At 47.9% G+C, this 17,583-nt stretch overlaps 1 protein-coding gene across 1 annotated transcript in view; it reads left to right on the top strand.

Annotated features, from left to right (window-relative positions):
* Positions 1 to 4,999: 4,999 nt before the first annotated feature.
* LOC133359771 (RNA-binding protein Nova-1-like) overlaps positions 5,000 to 17,583 on the top strand; it is a 48,476-nt gene continuing 35,892 nt past the window's right edge. Inside the window, 1 exon segment of the mRNA XM_061578304.1 lies at positions 5,000 to 5,780. Coding sequence (XP_061434288.1) covers positions 5,639 to 5,780 — 142 coding nt within the window. The 5' untranslated portion in view covers positions 5,000 to 5,638.

Raw genomic sequence — 17,583 nt, 5'->3', positions numbered from 1 at the left:
GCACTTGCCCCAACAGTCTGTTAAGGCTATACGGGGGATGTTTGTCTTGTTGTGCGGGTGCCACGGGTCCACATTTTCCAAATGGTAAGCAAAAACCCGCACATCACTTAATTTGGTAAAACACTGCGAAGACACCATCCCCTTACTGCCAGACTATACCCCCACTGCGTGAAACAGAATCAGTATTCATACTTACAGGTGGAATCAGATGAGCTATAAAGCTCTTCTTCACAGATGTCCAATAGGGGCACGGGGTCAGAACGTTACAACAACAAACAATACAAAAACACGATGGGAGTGCAAAATATAGGAAAGGTAAGCTAATCACGACAGAAATATACAAATACAACTCAACTACTTTATTTTTCTAGATAAAAGCCCACTGAGTTATGTAGATTTTTTTTCAGACGCGACGTGGCTACAAATGACAGCTCAGCGAAGTGGCTTTTCATCACGTGGACATTTTTAGCAGCCAAATAATCGAAATGATCTAAACGCACGTTTCTATACACAGCGCCGTCGTGATAGCCGTGCGCCATAAGAGTTGCTCGAATAGCAAGCGTACGGTAACAAAATATTTAATTGACGAATATCGACTAAATAATCCAGTGGCAAGGTCCAGGGGTGTGTGTCACGTCCAAACAACTATTTAAGTTTTTGAAACTAATATGGATAACGTAAGTGCCCACCATTGTTACAAGACAAAGCACAACTGTTCGTGTCTGTAACATAAATAACAGATTTAAAGCTTTCGTGACTGCAGGGATTCATATTCTTGGTTCTTTCGGTAAAGTCACGTAGAAGGGAAATAATAAAATAATATTAATATAAAACAATAAGGCTAATGGTTATTCCGACTACACAATCCGCAAAGCCATCACTCCAACCATGAAAAAGGACCCTCTTGAGGAGCCATTCAAAACTATCACCTTACCCTACATTGCGGGGATCACAAAAAAGATCTCCAAAATCTTGAATAACCACAAGATCCAGGTCCGATTCAACACATTACATAAAATCCGTGATCTGGTTCCGCCTGTAAAATATGTGATTACTGTATTAATTCTAGATTTGAAGCTTTCGTGACTGCAAGGATTCATATTCTTAGGTTTTTTCGGTAAAGTCACGTAGGTAAAAAAAAGTAATACAATAAATTATTATTATGTAAATTATTATGTATTAAGTAATACAGTAAATTCAGATGTGACGGTCCCACCTGATGACGTAGACTTGTGTTGCCTCCGAAACGTCGTGATTTATTAATTTATTTATATTATTATTTATATTATTTATTTAATTTTTTACCTACGTGACTTTACCGAAAAAGCCTAAGACATTGGTGGAACCACATACGGCACAGTCTCCGAAAGCCTGTGCAGTAGTTGTTGACGAAGTACTTTATCCACCAGGTCAGCTCTGCCAGAGACTCCAGTTCAGGTGGGCAGTTACCTTGGTCTCATGTAAATCTCCCCATAACGAATCTCTGCAGCCTCCTGGGAAAATGGGCCGAGTGAGCAACCCAGGAGCCCACGGGTGCATTGAGCATCGTCTCCATCTTCCTGTTACTCTCAAAACAAGACGCTGCAGATATCGCCATGTACATTTTCAAAAGCCAAGGTGTAGTATTGTAGTCAGTCCACTGCCTTTGTGAACTGCAGCCAACACACACGTCCCCTGCACTCTGCCGCTATGGCGAGATGTTAATTGCCTCGCCTGGTACGCAGGAGGACGTGGGTTTGATCCCGACACTTTAACGCCAGGATGTGCCGTCGTTATGATGCCATTGTTGCGCCACTGCTCAAGGTTTCCGGGTTGACTTGAGGGCTCTTGGTGAGCTGCAATCGCCGAGATCCTCCGTTCAAAAAATTCGGACAGCAACGCAACAAAGGAGATGTTAACTCCCTCACCTGGTATGCAGGAGGTGGCGCGTTCGATCCCGATCCTGACGACGCCTCGCTGATTACTATGGGGACCTCATTTGCCAGTAAAAATATGATAATTGGTTCTTTACCCTTCTATCTGGCAACAAAACTGACACCTTTTTGCAAGGAGTCATGTTTGCATAGACCGCAATACCTGCAGTCATAATACAAACAAAAGAACATAACTCTGATAATGTGCACTGTCCTTGAAGTTGATTGGTCCACACCCGAGACAGCTTTCCTTCGAGCCTAGTCTCATATGGGTTGGACCAGATGACGCCAAAAGGCGCAGCCTCGCTGATTATTTTGAGTTCTCCCCCGTGGTTCGCGTGGATTTTTCTCCGGGTCATCTGGGTTTTTTTTTTCGAAAACAGCGAGTTTAAAGTATTGGGCTCTTGTAAATGTCCATGAGATAAGTCATCATTTGTGATTGCCAGGTCGATTCTGCAAAAGAGCTATATAACCAGCTCAGTGGGCCTTACGTGGTAAAATAAAAACGTTTAGTTTAGTTTTCTTGGTTCTTTCGGTAAAGTCACGTAGAAGGGAAATAATAAAATAATAAAAATAAAACATAATAAAATACAATTCTCACGACGTTTCCGCCACAACGCAAGCAGCCGTCCTCAGGTGAAGAACAGGTCTGTCGGAAATACAGCGTCATTCAGACGCTTCATTCAGACGCGTCATTCTTATTGATGCAATTACAACGAATTGTAAAGCCAGCAATAGATATAATCCTCTATTTTTAAGAGCCTTTTTAGTTCTCCCCCCACTAATCTCAGTTGTGCTCATTGGCAGCAGGAGCCAGATTGGAATTTAGAACTCGCAGTGCGTGCAGCCCATCAGCGCCGGGCCGTGCCTGAGAGTGAAGGTGACATCGTTACTCTTCTTCCATTTAAAGCTTTCGTGACTGCAGGGATCCATATTCTTGGTTCTTTCGGTAAAGTCACGTAGAAGGAAAATAATAAAATAATAAAAATAAAACATTATAAAATACAATTCTCACGACGTTTCGGCCACAACGCAAGAAGAACAGGGCTGTCGGAAAGACAGCGTCTGAATTCAGATGCTGTCTTTCCGACAGCAGTCACGAAAGCTTTAAATCGAAATTTAGTTTAGTTTTGTCTTACGTCCTTGACTGTTTGTGATTTTTTTAAAAAAATATAAACTATTAAATTTAAAATAAGTTACAATGAGTCGAGGTTCAAAATCACTCACTCAATTAGTCAGCCAAATGCAGGTCGCTCCTGAAAGAGGGGTCCTCGTGACTCGAGTGGGGCCTTCCTCGCGGATACTAAAACTAAATCAGTGAATTTCATCAAAAGCTGGCTTCTCTGTGCTCGAGAACCTGGTGGGTGCAGGAGGAGGCTGTGCACTTCCATGTCCTCGAGATTGAACACTCATCTCTTTAGAACAGTTGCCTCTTGCGTCTGTTCGTTGTCTGTCCTTCCCCCGCACCTCCGGTTAGCGCGGTTGGCTACGTCACGACGCGAAAGAGGTTCACCAAACATACAAGAGGAGGCCGAGACGGTCCGGCCGCGGGTCTCTGTCGGGACGTGGGTGGTGGGCACCACGTGGTGGGTGCTGACTTGGGGGCTGTCTCTGCGTGGGCTTCCGGACCGCTTCATTTCTCAATCACCGCAGACTTTTAGGGTTCCTCTCCGGAATGGCAGGATGCGTTTTCAGAGACGTACGTACTCTGTGTATTTGTTTCATAGTCTGTCGTGACTATTAAAACACCAATAAGCAATTCTTATTGATGCAATTACAACGAATTGTAAAGCCAGTAATAGATATAATCCTCTATTTTTAAGAGCCTGTTTAGTTCTCCCCCCACTAAATCTCCGTCGTGCTCATTGGCGGCAGGAGCCAGATTGGAATTTAGAACTCGCAGTGCGTGCGGCCCTTCGCCGGGCCGTGCCTGAGAGTGGAAGGTGACATCGTTACTCTTCTTCCATTTAAAGCTTTCGTGACTGCAGGGATCCATATTCTTAGTTCTTTCGGTAAAGTCACGTAGAAGGGAAACAATTAAATAATAAAAATAAAACATTATAAAAATTCTTCTTGGTTCTTTCGGTAAAGTCACGTAGAAGGTAAATAATAAAATAACAAAAATAAAACATAATAAAATACAATTCTCACGACGTTTCGGCCACAACGCACCTGAGGACGGCTGCTTGCATTATGGCCGAAACGTCGTGAGAATTGTATTTTATTATGTTTATTTTTATTATTTAATTACTTCCCTTCTACGTGACTTTACCGAAGAACCAAGAATATGGATCCCTGTAGTCACGAAAGCTTTAAATCGAAAAAAAAAAATAATTCTCACAACGTTTCGGCCACAACGCAAGCAGCCGTCCTCAGGTGAAGAACAGGTCTGTCGGAAAGACAGCGTCCTAATGGAGAGCTGTCGGGAAGGACAGCGCCATTAGGACTTCACCTGAGGACGGTTACTTACGTTGTGGCCGAAACGTCGTGAGAATTTTTATTTTGTAAAAAAAAAAATATTTAATGATTTCCCTTCTACGTGACTTTACCGAAAGAGCCAAGAATATCGTGACTTTTCATTGCGAGGACTCTCTTCGAGTGCCTCCTATCCAGACCAGGGGGCCCTGCATGTCCCCCCCCCCACACGCCCTGCTGCACAGACGTCCGTTGCAATGACAGCGACCTTTGTTGTGATCTCATCGCAATCGGAAAAATGCGAGAAGACCATTGTTGTTGTTGTTGAATCGCGATACACGTATCCACATGTCATTGTGCAGTCCATCCGGCGACTCCATTCAGATCATCGGCTCGCCGGTTCAATCGCCGGCGGTCCGTGACTGCGAATCGGAATTCGAATCGAGCGTCTCAGCTGATCCGGCGGATTCAAGCAGCGCCGCACCGACACCATCGCTGATCCCCCCACCCACCCACCACCCCGGCAAGAGTCACCGGACGCACGAGATGAACTCCGCGCGTGTGAATGCCATTCGCGAAGGTTGATGGATTCCGCGTGATCCGTCTGCCGGAGGCCGCGTTCTGCGATGCGGTAGGAGGCGGCAGAGCCACTGCCACCGCCACCGCCGAGGGGTTCGCGTTGCGATGCGGCGGATGCCACGGCGACAAAACAAATAAAACAGAAGCTAAACATTTTTTTTGTAACTCGCGTCAAAGTGAAACTCGCGTCGATGTTTGTCGCCGACGCGAATGCGCGCGCGGCCGTGCGTCCGTTGCCGCGCGTAGCGACACGCACATCCACGAGGTTTCATTCGCGCCGTGTGTGATAATCTCAGATACCCGGGTGCGGGAGGCGCAATGGTACGGTCAGGGTGAATTGTGAATTCTGCTCGTGTACCCCCCCCCCCCCGACCGCGGTAAGAAGGGTAAATGTTAGCACGTGCCCGCACTGTGCATGCGGTAACGGCTCCGTCTCTCCTCCTCCTGTACCACCGCTCTCTCTTGGCTCGGCGAGGATTGCGTCTTCACCGCTGGGCGTCATAACTCAACTCAAGCCACCCCCCCCCCCCCCCGTGTCCCCTTGCCTGCTAGGGGCCACGCAGAGCCGCGGTTCCTCGTCACGTCCACGGGCTGCTGGGGACGTGAGTCCAAGGAGGAGAGCCGAGGGAGGGAGGGGGGTAGAGGAGGGGACAGCGTGGCCCGAGCATCGCCGCTAGTGGCTCGGCTCTCGGCTCGAGCGGCAGAGACAGGGAGGGAGGGAGCGAGCGGCAATGATCACAATGGCCAGCCCCGCATCATCCCAGCAGCAGCAGCAGCTCGAACTGGCCCTGGAGCTCGACCCTCCAGACTCCCGCAAGCGGCCCCTGGAGACGCCCACCGAGGCGGGCAGCACCAAGAGGAGCAACACGGGCGGTGCGGTGCTGTGGCTCGCACGCACACAGACACACACCACAGACACACAGATACACGGACACACAGACACACACACACCACAGACACACAGATACACGGACACACACAGACACACACACACACAGACACGCACACACAGACACACACACACAGACACACACACAGACACGTTCACACAGACACACAGACACACAGACACACCACCACACAGACACAGAGACACAGACACACAGACACCACCACACAGACACACAGACACACCACCACACAGACACAGAGACACATACACACAGACACCACCACACAGACACACAGACACCACCACACAGACACAGACACCACCACCACACACACACAGACACTACTACACAGACACACACAGACACACAGACACCACCACACAGACACCACACACAGAGACACAGACACGTTCACACGTTCAGACAGACACACAGACACGTTCACACAGACACGCGCCACGCAGACACGTTGAGACAGACGCAGGGACGATAACGCGTAGACGAGGTGTCAGTTAGACACGGACATGCACATGACTGAGACAGATATATATTCAGACATACAGACATAGATACCATATAGAGACAGTATCATTCAGACACAAATAGACACATGCAGAGACGGACACACAAAGACATTCGGACAGACAGACACGCACGCACAGACACAGAGACACAGACACAGAGACACACGCACAGAGACACACGCACAGACACAGACACACCACAGACACAGAGACACACGCACAGACACAGAGACACACGCACAGACACAGAGACACACGCACAGACACAGAGACACACGCACAGACACAGACACACCACAGACACAGAGACACACGCACAGACACAGAGACACACGCACAGACACAGAGACACACGCACAGACACAGAGACACACGCACAGACACAGAGACAGGCATAGAGGCGTACAGTGAGACACGCTCAGACCGCGACACGCATAGACACATTCAGAGAGAGACACTGAGACACATTCAGAGAGAGACATTGTGACACATGGACACAGTCAGAGAGAGACACACAGACACATTCAGAGAGAGACATTGTGACACATGGACACAGTCAGAGAGAGACACACAGACACATTCAGAGAGAGACACACAGACACGTCCAGAGAGAGACACAGAGACACATCCAGAGAGAGAGACACAGAGAACCATAGACACGTCCAGAGGCATTCGGAATGACACAGAGACACGTACAAGACAAAGATCCCCCGTATAGCCTCAACAGACTTTTAGGGCAAGTGCTGTTAGCGAGCACCTATGATACATCCAGTCACACGCACGCACCTACACGTAGAGACAGGGACACGGTCTCACACACACACAGACACACGAGATAGCATCACACACACAGACACGTCCTATTGCAGCATGTGGCCGCTTGTGGCCACGGACGACGCAAATGTTGCGGTGTAATTTAATTATTTATAATTTCAAACAAAACTCCTCCAAGTGTATGTGGCGGTCGTCATCCCCGCTCGCCGTTGAATCGCCGATTGTGTTCCATCTGTTACACCACGAGGCGTGCTGCAGTGATCGTTAGCAATGCGTAACACACACACACACACACGCGCGCGCACGCACACACACACATACGTCTCATCACGGCGCCTCCTGGTTTCGGTGTTGCATTTTGTTTTAATTCTATTCAACAATCATTCGCACAAACGTGCGCAAGCGCAATTTCCACCCGTGTCCCGGTTGAGGAATGCCCCGTGGCTGTATATCGCTGCGACGAACGCCACGCACATCGTATGATGACGGCAGCGAGCAGCAGCGGCAGTGTGTTCAGGAGTTGAATGCCAATGATGTTGAGCTGTGCGAGCCACGGTGTAAGGGAGAGTTCGCCTACACATTCATAATAGTCTTTCACAGATCCGTCCACCCTCCCAACCCAAACTCAACCACCTTTGCACATTTAAACAACAACAAAACACATCAAGTTAGAGATGCGTTTCATTTACACAATTCCCATCAGCCACACGGGGCTCATCTGGGAGATGGTCCGTAACCATCGTGTGACCTTATAATTCTGTCCGCGACGATGACCGCTAACCCCAAAGGTTGCTGTTGCTGCTGTTGCGTTACGCACTCGCTCGCGATGCTACCGTGGGTGGCTCGGCTGGGCCCTTTGGAACGACGCACACGGGGGTTGGTAGAGAGAGAGAGAGCGAGAGAGCGAGCGAGGGTTTGTGTGCAGCGCAGTGCAGGAGGAGGAGGACGTGCCCGCGTTACGAAGTGAGCTGCCCGGCACGGCGCAACGGCGCGTGTCTGTGCGGCCCACGCGATCGCTCAGAGTCACCGGATTATAAGACGCACGCGTCTTATAATTCGACACGTGCCGTGCGTGTGTTTGTGTTGGGGGGAGCGGTGGTGCAGCGGTTAGCGCTACGCTGCGCTATGACACCAGGCGATGACCCGAGTTCGATTCCCGCTCGCGGACAACAACAGCGGTGACGATTATTTGAACCGGTCCTGGGCCTCCCCTAGGTCGACTCAGCCTCAAATGAGTACCTGGTATGGTGTGTAAACATCGCCACTGGGGAGACAAAGGCGTCCGGGCGTGGTGTTGGCCACCCACCCCCTCGTGTGCCGTGCCGGCCTTGATAGGTGCTCGCTAACAGCATTTGCCCCATCAGTCTGTTAAAGGCTACACGGGGGATCTTTGTTTGACCAGATGTTCGTAATCTTATTGACCCTGAGCACAAGTTTTCTTACTTTCCGATTCGTCATATAATTCTGTCAATCCGGTAATATCCTGCGTTTGTGCAGTGTACGCAATTGTCGAGGTGTGTGTGTGTGCAGTCGAGTATACATACTCAAATGCATTGGGATGTGTGGAGTATGTATACTAATGTGCATAGGAGTGTGTGTGTGTGTGGGATACGTCTGCATACTGCTGGACATCTGTAAAAAATTGCTTTATAGCTCATCGGATTCCTCAAGTATAAATATCCTGATACTCATTCTAATCATATGTAGACATACTAACGTGTGCATAGGTGTGTGTGGAGTGTAAATACTCAAGCGCATGAGATTATGTTTGGGTCCTGCATGATACATACTCGTCCATTGCTGTGTATGTATGTGCGTGTCGTATGCATACTAATGTGCAGTGGATTGTGTGTGTGTGTGGAGTATGCATACTCTGGTGCAGAGATGTATGTATGTGTGTGGACTATGTATACTATAGTGGTGTGTGTATGTGTATGAAGTATACACACTCGTGTGCAGAGATGTGTGTGTATAGTATACACACGCGTGTGCATAGACATGTGTGTGTATAGGCGTGTGGAGGATAATCAAGTGATTACCCGTGACAGCCTCAAGTCTCCACTGAATTTGTATAAGGCTCTGCGTTGGGATGTCTGGAGAGTCCTTGTTGAGGAAGAAGAGTCCCCGTGTGTATGTGTGAGTAGCAAGTCAGGTGCCTGTGAGTAAACCCACACGCACGGACACAGAGATGCACTGGATACCAGCAACGCCACACTGACGTCCTACACAGCGACCTGTTGTACTGCTTCCTACGGAGAGAGAAAAAAACACACGTTTTGCCTGGACGGTGTATGTCTCACACAGGCTCAATCCCTGCATTATCCACCAACCTTTTATCTGAGTCACAAGGCATGCGCCATCACACCCGATGTAGGTGTATTTGTGCATTATCTAGACCGGTCATGAGCCTCCTCCCCTAGATCGACTTAGCCTCCAATGGGCAATTGGTGCGGTGTGTAGTAAACATCGCCACTGGGGAGACAAAGGCGGCCGGGTGTGCTTGCTGGCCACTCACCCCCGCGTGTGCCGTGCCGGACTTCATAAGTGCTACTCGCTAACAGGAGTTGCTCCTAAAGCCTCTTTCGGCTATGAAGGAGATTGTTGTCTTTGTGTAGGCATCCGTGTATTGTGAGGAGTGATCGTGTGGTGGGTCGCGCAGTGAACTATGAACCCATTCGCACAAGTTCGATTCCCAATCATGGCCGACATCAGTGATGAATATCTAATCCAGTCCAGGGCCTCCCCTAAGTCGACTCATCCTTAAATGAGTACCTGGTGCTGGAAGACAAAGGCGGCCGGGCGTGGTGTTAGCCACTCACCCCTCATCTGCCGTGCGGGCCTTCATAGCTGCTCGCAAACAGCACTGGCCCCAGCGGTCTGTTGAAGGCGATGTGGGGGGCTTCTGTTTGTGTATAGTCATCTTTGTAAGTGTATGTGCGTGGACTATGCTTGTGGCCTATGAGTGCATGTGACAGCGGTCACTACGGGTATAAATAGCAGGTGCGTGTGTATAGGTTAACAATACACGTGTGTGTCTGTGTGTAGGTTCACAATACACGTGTGTGTCTGTGTATAGGTTAACAATACACGTGTGAGTGTGTAGGGTCACATTACACGTGTGTGTGTGCGTAGGGTCACAATACACGTGTGTGTGTAGGGTCACAATACACGTGTGTGTGTAGGTTCACAATACACGCGTGTGTGTGTAGGTTTACAATACACGTGTGTGTCTGTGTGTAGGTTTACAATACACGTGTGTGTGTGTAGGGTCACAATACACGTGTGTGTAGGTTCACAATATACGTGTGTGTCTGTGTGTAGGTTTACAATACACGTGTGTGTCTATGTGTAGGTTTACAATACACGTGTGTGTGTAGGGTCACAATACACGTGTGTGTGTGTAGGGTCACAATGCACGTGTGTGTAGGTTTACAATACACGTGTGTGTCTGTGTGTAGGTTCACAATGCACGTGTGTGTCTGTGTGTAGGTTCACAATGCACGTGTGTGTGTATGTAGGGTCACAATACACGTGTGTGTGTGTGTAGGGTCACAATACCCGTGTGTGTGTGTGTGTGTAGCTTCACAATACACGTGTGTGTGTGTGTAGGGTCACAATACACGTGTGTGTGTAGGTTCATAATACACGTGTGTGTGTGTGTAGGGTCACAATACACGTGTGTGTGTAGGGTCACAATACACGTGTGTGTGTGTAGGTTCACAATACACGTGTGTGTGTAGGTTTACAATACACGTGTGTGTCTGTGTGTAGGTTTACAATACACGTGTGTGTCTGTGTGTAGGGTCACAATACACGTGTGTGTCTGTGTGTAGGGTCACAATACACGTGTGTGTCTGTGTGTAGGTTCACAATACACGTGTGTGTCTGTGTGTAGGGTCACAATGCACGTGTGTGTCTGAGTGTAGGGTCACAATACACGTGTGTGTCTGTGTGTAGGTTCACAATACACGTGTGTGTGTAGGTTCACAATACACGTGTGCGTGTGTGTGTAGGGTCACAATACACGTGTGTGTCTGTGTGTAGGGTCACAATACACGTGTGTGTCTGTGTGTAGGTTCACAATACACGTGTGTTTGTGTGTAGGTTCACAATACACGTGTGTGTCTGTGTGTAGGGTCACAATACACGTGTGTGTCTGTGTGTAGGTTCACAATACACGTGTGTGTGTATGTTCACAATACACGTGTGTTTGTGTGTAGGTTCACAATACACGTGTGCGTCTGTGTGTAGGGTCACAATACACGTGTGTGTCTGTGTGTAGGGTCACAATACACGTGTGTGTCTGTGTGTAGGTTCACAATGCACGTGTGTGTCAGTGTGTAGGGTCACAATACACGTGTGTGTCTGTGTGTAGGTTCACAATACACGTGTGTGTCTGTGTGTAGGGTCACAATACACGTATGTGTCTGTGTGTAGGGTCACAATACACGTGTGTGTCTGTGTGTAGGTTCACAATACACGTGTGTGTCTGTGTGTAGGTTTACAATGCACGTGTGTGTCTGTGTGTAGGGTCACAATACACGTGTGTGTGTAGGTTCACAATACACGTGTGTGTGTGTAGGTTCACAATACACGTGTGTGTAGGTTCACAATACATGTGTGTGTGTGTACATGTACCGTAGATCGGCGAAGGGGTGAAAATGTTAATGGACACCCGAGCATAACGTATTTGATCATTAAAAAAGCATTGTTTTAGTATTGGTAATTAAGAAAAAATTGACCGTCGCAGTGATAAATGGATGGTAGAAGCAGTGAATGTGTGGAAAGGAATGCATCCATCCAGCAGTGGATGGATAATGCCTGCTGCTGATGATGAAAATGTCAATGTATAGTGAATTTTTTTCGTCTTCAAGGACATTCAAATGACCACTGGTAGCAGCCTCTGTCCCATTCGTATTGCCTTTTAGTGGGCAACTTCACGTGAGGTGACTTACTTGATTCACCAATAATACGATTCATATTTTTTTTATTTATGTTTAGCGGGGGGCTAAATCAATTTAGCACAGTGTAGGCTGAGCTTACCTAATGAGTGAAACCAATCAACTTACCAGGCCAATATTTTTTGATGGTTCAATTATTCAAATGTAGATTTTAGAAAAGTGTCCGGTAATGACCATATAGAGACCCAACTATATTCGTACCAAATTGTCGTCTCTCTTTCCCTTCTGAAAAAAAAGTGCAGTCCCGATTGCCTGTCCGTACATAATAAATATAGTAACGGGCAGCAGGTTTTGCATTAATTCATATCCACTCACTCCTGCCACGAAGTTACAGAAAGCACGAATGCCATTTTTGGATTCATCAGCGTAGAAGACCTCCCGATACGAACTTAGATTACAGTTTAATTAGTAAGTATAGATTGTGCTCTCCAAAACGGCTGGTTTTCCGTAATATTCGGGATACGGTAACAAAGACTCGACTATATCTGTGCTAAATGTCAGTTTCTAATTCCGCAGGAGCATTATTATTAGGCTGTACGGTACATGCGTGTCACACAGTATCTCACGACCGGCCACATTAATTAGCCGTGGGTTGAATGTCCTGCTCACCCTGGCATAATGTAGTACGACGGGTACCATTGCTCCCAATCGTGAGCGTTCAAGTTTAAATGGTGGTCAATGTCAAATCAAGTCATCATCTCTCGAGGAGCGCTCCGTGAGAAGCCACCAGGTAGTCGTCACACCGACCGGCAGATCCCCGCCATAGTAACGTGGATGTATGTCCTGTATGTTGAACGTATTTCGCACCGTACGTAGCCAACCGTGCTACTCGGTGGTGCGGCGGAAGGACAACAGACACACTCCGATCTACCAATGGGGATAAAGACGAACTTTTCTTTTTAAAGTTGACAATCGCTTTGCAAACACCAACTTTACATTTCACATCTCGCCAAAGGTATTCAAGCTATGTCCTGCATTGCCCTTTGGAACGTCGCCTGCAAATTGATGGGCTTGCACACGTTTTACACTTTTAACAGTTTGCCTGTTAAAGACTCCTACTTGCAAATGACAAAAGTAAGCGTATGTAAACAAGAAAATAAATACTTTATATTTCTTACTGTAAAGTATTTTAAACCAGTGTCACGGGCCACATTTGCCCCTACACCCCCCCCCCCCCCCCCGTGTTATTTCAGTCGGCAGCCACGCCGACGTGATCCCTGCGGGCGCACGCAGGGCAGCAGCGGGGGGGGCAGCAGCGGGGGGGCAGGGCGCGGGGGGGCGGGGCGGGCGGGGGGGGCGGGGCGGGCGGGGGGGGGCGGGGGGGGGGCGGGGGGGGCGGGGGGGGCGGGGCAGCAGCAGCGGGGGGGCGGGGCGGGGGGCGGGGCGGGGGGCGAACGGCCGCTCTCCTCCGCAGCTGCCGCACCGCCGCCGTCTCGCTGAGTGACGAGTGGGTGGGTGGGCGTGGCCCATGGGTGGGCGTGGTCAGTGGGTGGGTGGGCGTGGTCAGTGGGTGGGTGTGGTCAGTGGGTGTCGCTGAGTGACGAGTGGGTGGGTGGGCGTGGCCCATGGGTGGGCATGGTCAGTGGGTGGTCGTGGTCAGTGGGTGGGTGTGGTCAGTGGGTGGGTGGGCGTGGCCAGTGGGTAGGCGTGGCCGTGGGTGGGCGTGGCCAGTGGGTGTGGCCAGTGGGTGGGCGTGGTCAGTGGGTGGGTGGGCGTGGTCAGTGGGTGGGCGGATGTGACGTAGGGGGTGGGCGCCATTATTGAGCCACAAAGATGCGTTTCCGCCAGTGTCTTCGCTCACCTCTAGAACTGCTTTAGAACTGATTTTGTGTGTTTGTGGCTTCGTGTGCGTGTGCTATTTTGTGTGGGTATTGTTTTGTGTGTGTGTTGTTTTGTGTGTGTTGTCTTGTGTGTGTGTTGTTTTGTGTGTGTGTTGTTTTGTGTGTGTTTTGTGTTTGTGTGTTTTGTGTGTTGTTTTGTGTGTGTTTGTGTTTACTTTGTTGTCCCCCCCCCCTGCACCGTAACTTCGATTTGCACGTTTGGCTGCGTAGATACGGCGCAAAAGAAGTTCAACATACGTACAGCAGTCCGGCTGGCCTGCTCATGGGCGTTATTTCTCTCAGGAGGGGTCATTTTGCGTTTGGTCATTCCAGTAGTACTTCATGTAATTTGGAAGTAATTTACATATATATGAATCTTAAACAACCACTGCGATTCAAACGGCGCGATTCTCTTTGGGAAATTCTCTGCGGCGTCCGTTTGTCCATGGAAGACCATCGCTTTTTTTCAGCTTTCACTTTTTGGAGAGGAATTAAATGAATAGAAAACATTTCCCTGCGATGACTGAAAAGGCCGAACCTGGGCGCCTCAAACTGTGGCCGTCTGGAACGCTCTTTCGATATTAGGAATGTCACTGAGAGCTATGATGCACCTTTAAATCATCTAGATTGACACACTAATTTCTTTATAACTGCTTCTTGTTGTGTTTAGTTGTCTTTCCCCCTGCCGCACCTCCAATTCGCATGGTTGGCTACGTACGGTGCGAAATAAATTCAACGTGCACACATACAAACAATGCCTTTTGAGGGAGTTGACTGTGCAGTGGCCACAAGGTGACATCTCAGCTGGGATATTCACCGAACTATGATACAGAGAGGTGACGTTATGAAGCAATACAATTCCTCACGGACCCTTAAGCAATTGTGTTTATCGTGGACAATGAAGTGATGAAAACACAACTTAACAATGGTGAACGATTTCCCCCCAACTGATTTTTCCCCACCGCTGTTTCTGAAGCTTAGCCAACTTTTTTCGACAAAGTCAACCATCCAATTGGCAGCATTGCCAAGATCAGCTCTTCTTATTCCTAACGTCTCGATAACCATTTAATCGGCTATGGAGAGCGAAACTCATACAAGATAAATTAAAAGCAGACACCCAGCAATGTGCACGGTGACCTGGGGGACACTGCCCTGCAGGTGATCACCCCAACTATCGACTCAAACATATCTGAGCACAATTCCATATATCCACAAATTCTACAAATCTCCCCACTCGGCTGTGACAGGAGGCGTGTTCTGGTGTGTAGGTCGCACGTGCGCATCTTGACGCAGTGGTCAAAACACATCACCACGGACATTTTCCCCTATTGTTGACATAATGCAGCCGTCGCCACAGTTTCATACGTTTGATGGCAACGGACGTCCGAGTGTGAATTGGCTTTATTGTTGCTGTCATTGTTGTGTATGATGTATGGGAGTGTGTGTCTGTGTGTGAACATCTGTACCTGAGGTCATATTTTGTTGGAGGAAATAAGAGGGAGAATACGTTTGACGGGACAAGTAGTGAGTAATTTCAGGGGCCAATGTGTCAATGTACGAACGTTGAACTTATTTCGCACCGCACATGCTCATCGGATTTACGGGGGGCAGGAGGGAAGGACAACAAACTAAACACAAAAAAACTGTTCTAAAGAAAGCAGTTTTCAATCTGAATTTAAAAGTGCACAGCTCCAATAGCTTCTAAATAAAGGAAGGAAGAGCGTTCCAGACAGGCACAGAACCGCATCTGAAAGCACGTGATACAGTGACCATCTTTGTTCGACGGCCAGCCCAAAGCCGCTGCTGCTGCGAGGATGAGCGGAGTTCGCGTGATGATGTTTTATGCTCCTTCACGAGATCCGACAAGGTGTTGTGGTTCATTTGTGACAAGCGCTTTGCGTGTGTCATGAGTGCGACCTTTGTAACACTGGATGGAGAGTGGTCGGATCTTGCAGGCCTACGACTGTGGAATTCCCACGAGAGTGGTCATGCTGCCAATCCGAATGACCCCAGAAAAATGATGATGACAACGACGACGAGAATGACGTTTATTTACAATGATGATGATTTTTAAAAATGATGAATGTGAATGTTTATTATGGCGGTGATTATGATATTGAGTATATCTGATGATGATCATAATGATGTAGAGTTATAATATATTCGTTCAGAAATTGTATGGAATTGTATTGAGTGACGAGAAGGGGTATTCGTCTTGCACTTTTTGGGGGAGGGATTACAGACTTAGAGTGCTTTGGTTTTAGGCTTTAGGCAGTTTGTCTATACTTTTGGGTGGATTACTTCAATGCTGCTGTGATAGCCTTGTGAGAGTGTCTGCTGTCTGCGCATACTTTATCTGAAAAAAATCCATGTGTCTGAGATTTGTTTAAGATAAGACTTAAACTCAAGCCACCAAAGTACGAAGCGTAATTGATTTTCCACAATTGATGTATGCGCCTCTGTAAAATACGGCACTTCGTGACACCGCCAAACACCGCATTAGATTCACAAGTGTCTTATTTTTAGCTTTCAATTTAAAAACAAGATGACATACATTGCCAATAGCTTACGGACAATGCGGGGTAGTTGAGGGACTCTTATTTGTCACATTATTTGGTACAAAGTGTTAACAGTGGCAAGCCTGACGCGACCGCTCAGCTATCCAGCCAAGCTTGCACCACAGCGAGTGCCGCATGCACTGAGCACTGCTACGTGAGACCTTTTTCCCACAGCTATAAATAGTGGCACCCTTTTATAAAGTTCCGTGACAGTAGCACCGCATTGCTTATTCACTCCGATGCTTTGAACAGAGTTTAGTATTAAGAGGCCGGGAAGAAGGAGTTAACATAATTATACAAGTGTAAGAAATTTTTAAATATCCATCATGTGTTTCCTTATCTCTGTGATTGATGGCATTAGGTTATTATGCATGTATCCACGATTAATTTACACTGTTGCATGAACGTGATTTTACTTTACATATTATGCATGGTTATCAGAATCTGAATATACCCAACTCCAGCATTATTAGACATTGCAAGATGATGTAACATAAATGTATTACGGATATCAATCCACAAAAAGAAAGTTAACGAGGATCATTAGAGAAATGCAAAATAGATGTATTGAACATGTAATGGTGGTAAACAAGAGACTAGATGTGAATGTTTTGTTTGGGGAAATGAGAGGGAGTGCAGTAGAAGCCAGGGGGAGAGAGTGAATCAAGTCACTAAAAGAAATTCGAGCAATTGGATAACACTGTGAGGAGCAACTACAAATGCAAAGTCCTTGAGTAAATACCATGGGCAGAGCTAAATGGAAGGGCTGGCCAGAGCTAATTGCCGACGTCTTTGGGAAAGGACTCGGCACGCACAGAGAGATGTGGCGACGGGTCGGCGGGGGGGGGGGCCGAGGGAGTGAAAGAGGTGCTGGCGTTGTGTGCACATTTTCTCAATTGTTCATTGACATTTCAGATGGCGCTCACCAACAAAAATATTTCCCGCGGATTTTTTTTATCTCATAATAATAATAACGATGATGACATTTATAATGCGCCAGTTTTTGCAGACAAGTCAACGACTCAGAGGCGCGGAGTCAAGCCTCAGGACTGCTCGAAAGGCCTGACACGGACAGATAGAGCGAGGCCTTGAGATGTTCCTTGAAAGTCAGAGGTGGATTCGATGTGAGGGGATGTGCAAAGGGAT

The sequence above is a fragment of the Lethenteron reissneri genome, chromosome 8, assembly GCF_015708825.2.
Source record: "Lethenteron reissneri isolate LAM-NWPU_2019-01 chromosome 8, ASM1570882v1, whole genome shotgun sequence".
Classification (NCBI taxonomy): domain Eukaryota; kingdom Metazoa; phylum Chordata; class Hyperoartia; order Petromyzontiformes; family Petromyzontidae; genus Lethenteron; species Lethenteron reissneri.
The sequence above is the reverse complement of the archived record's forward strand: the minus strand, read 5'-3'. Positions and strand labels throughout refer to the sequence as shown.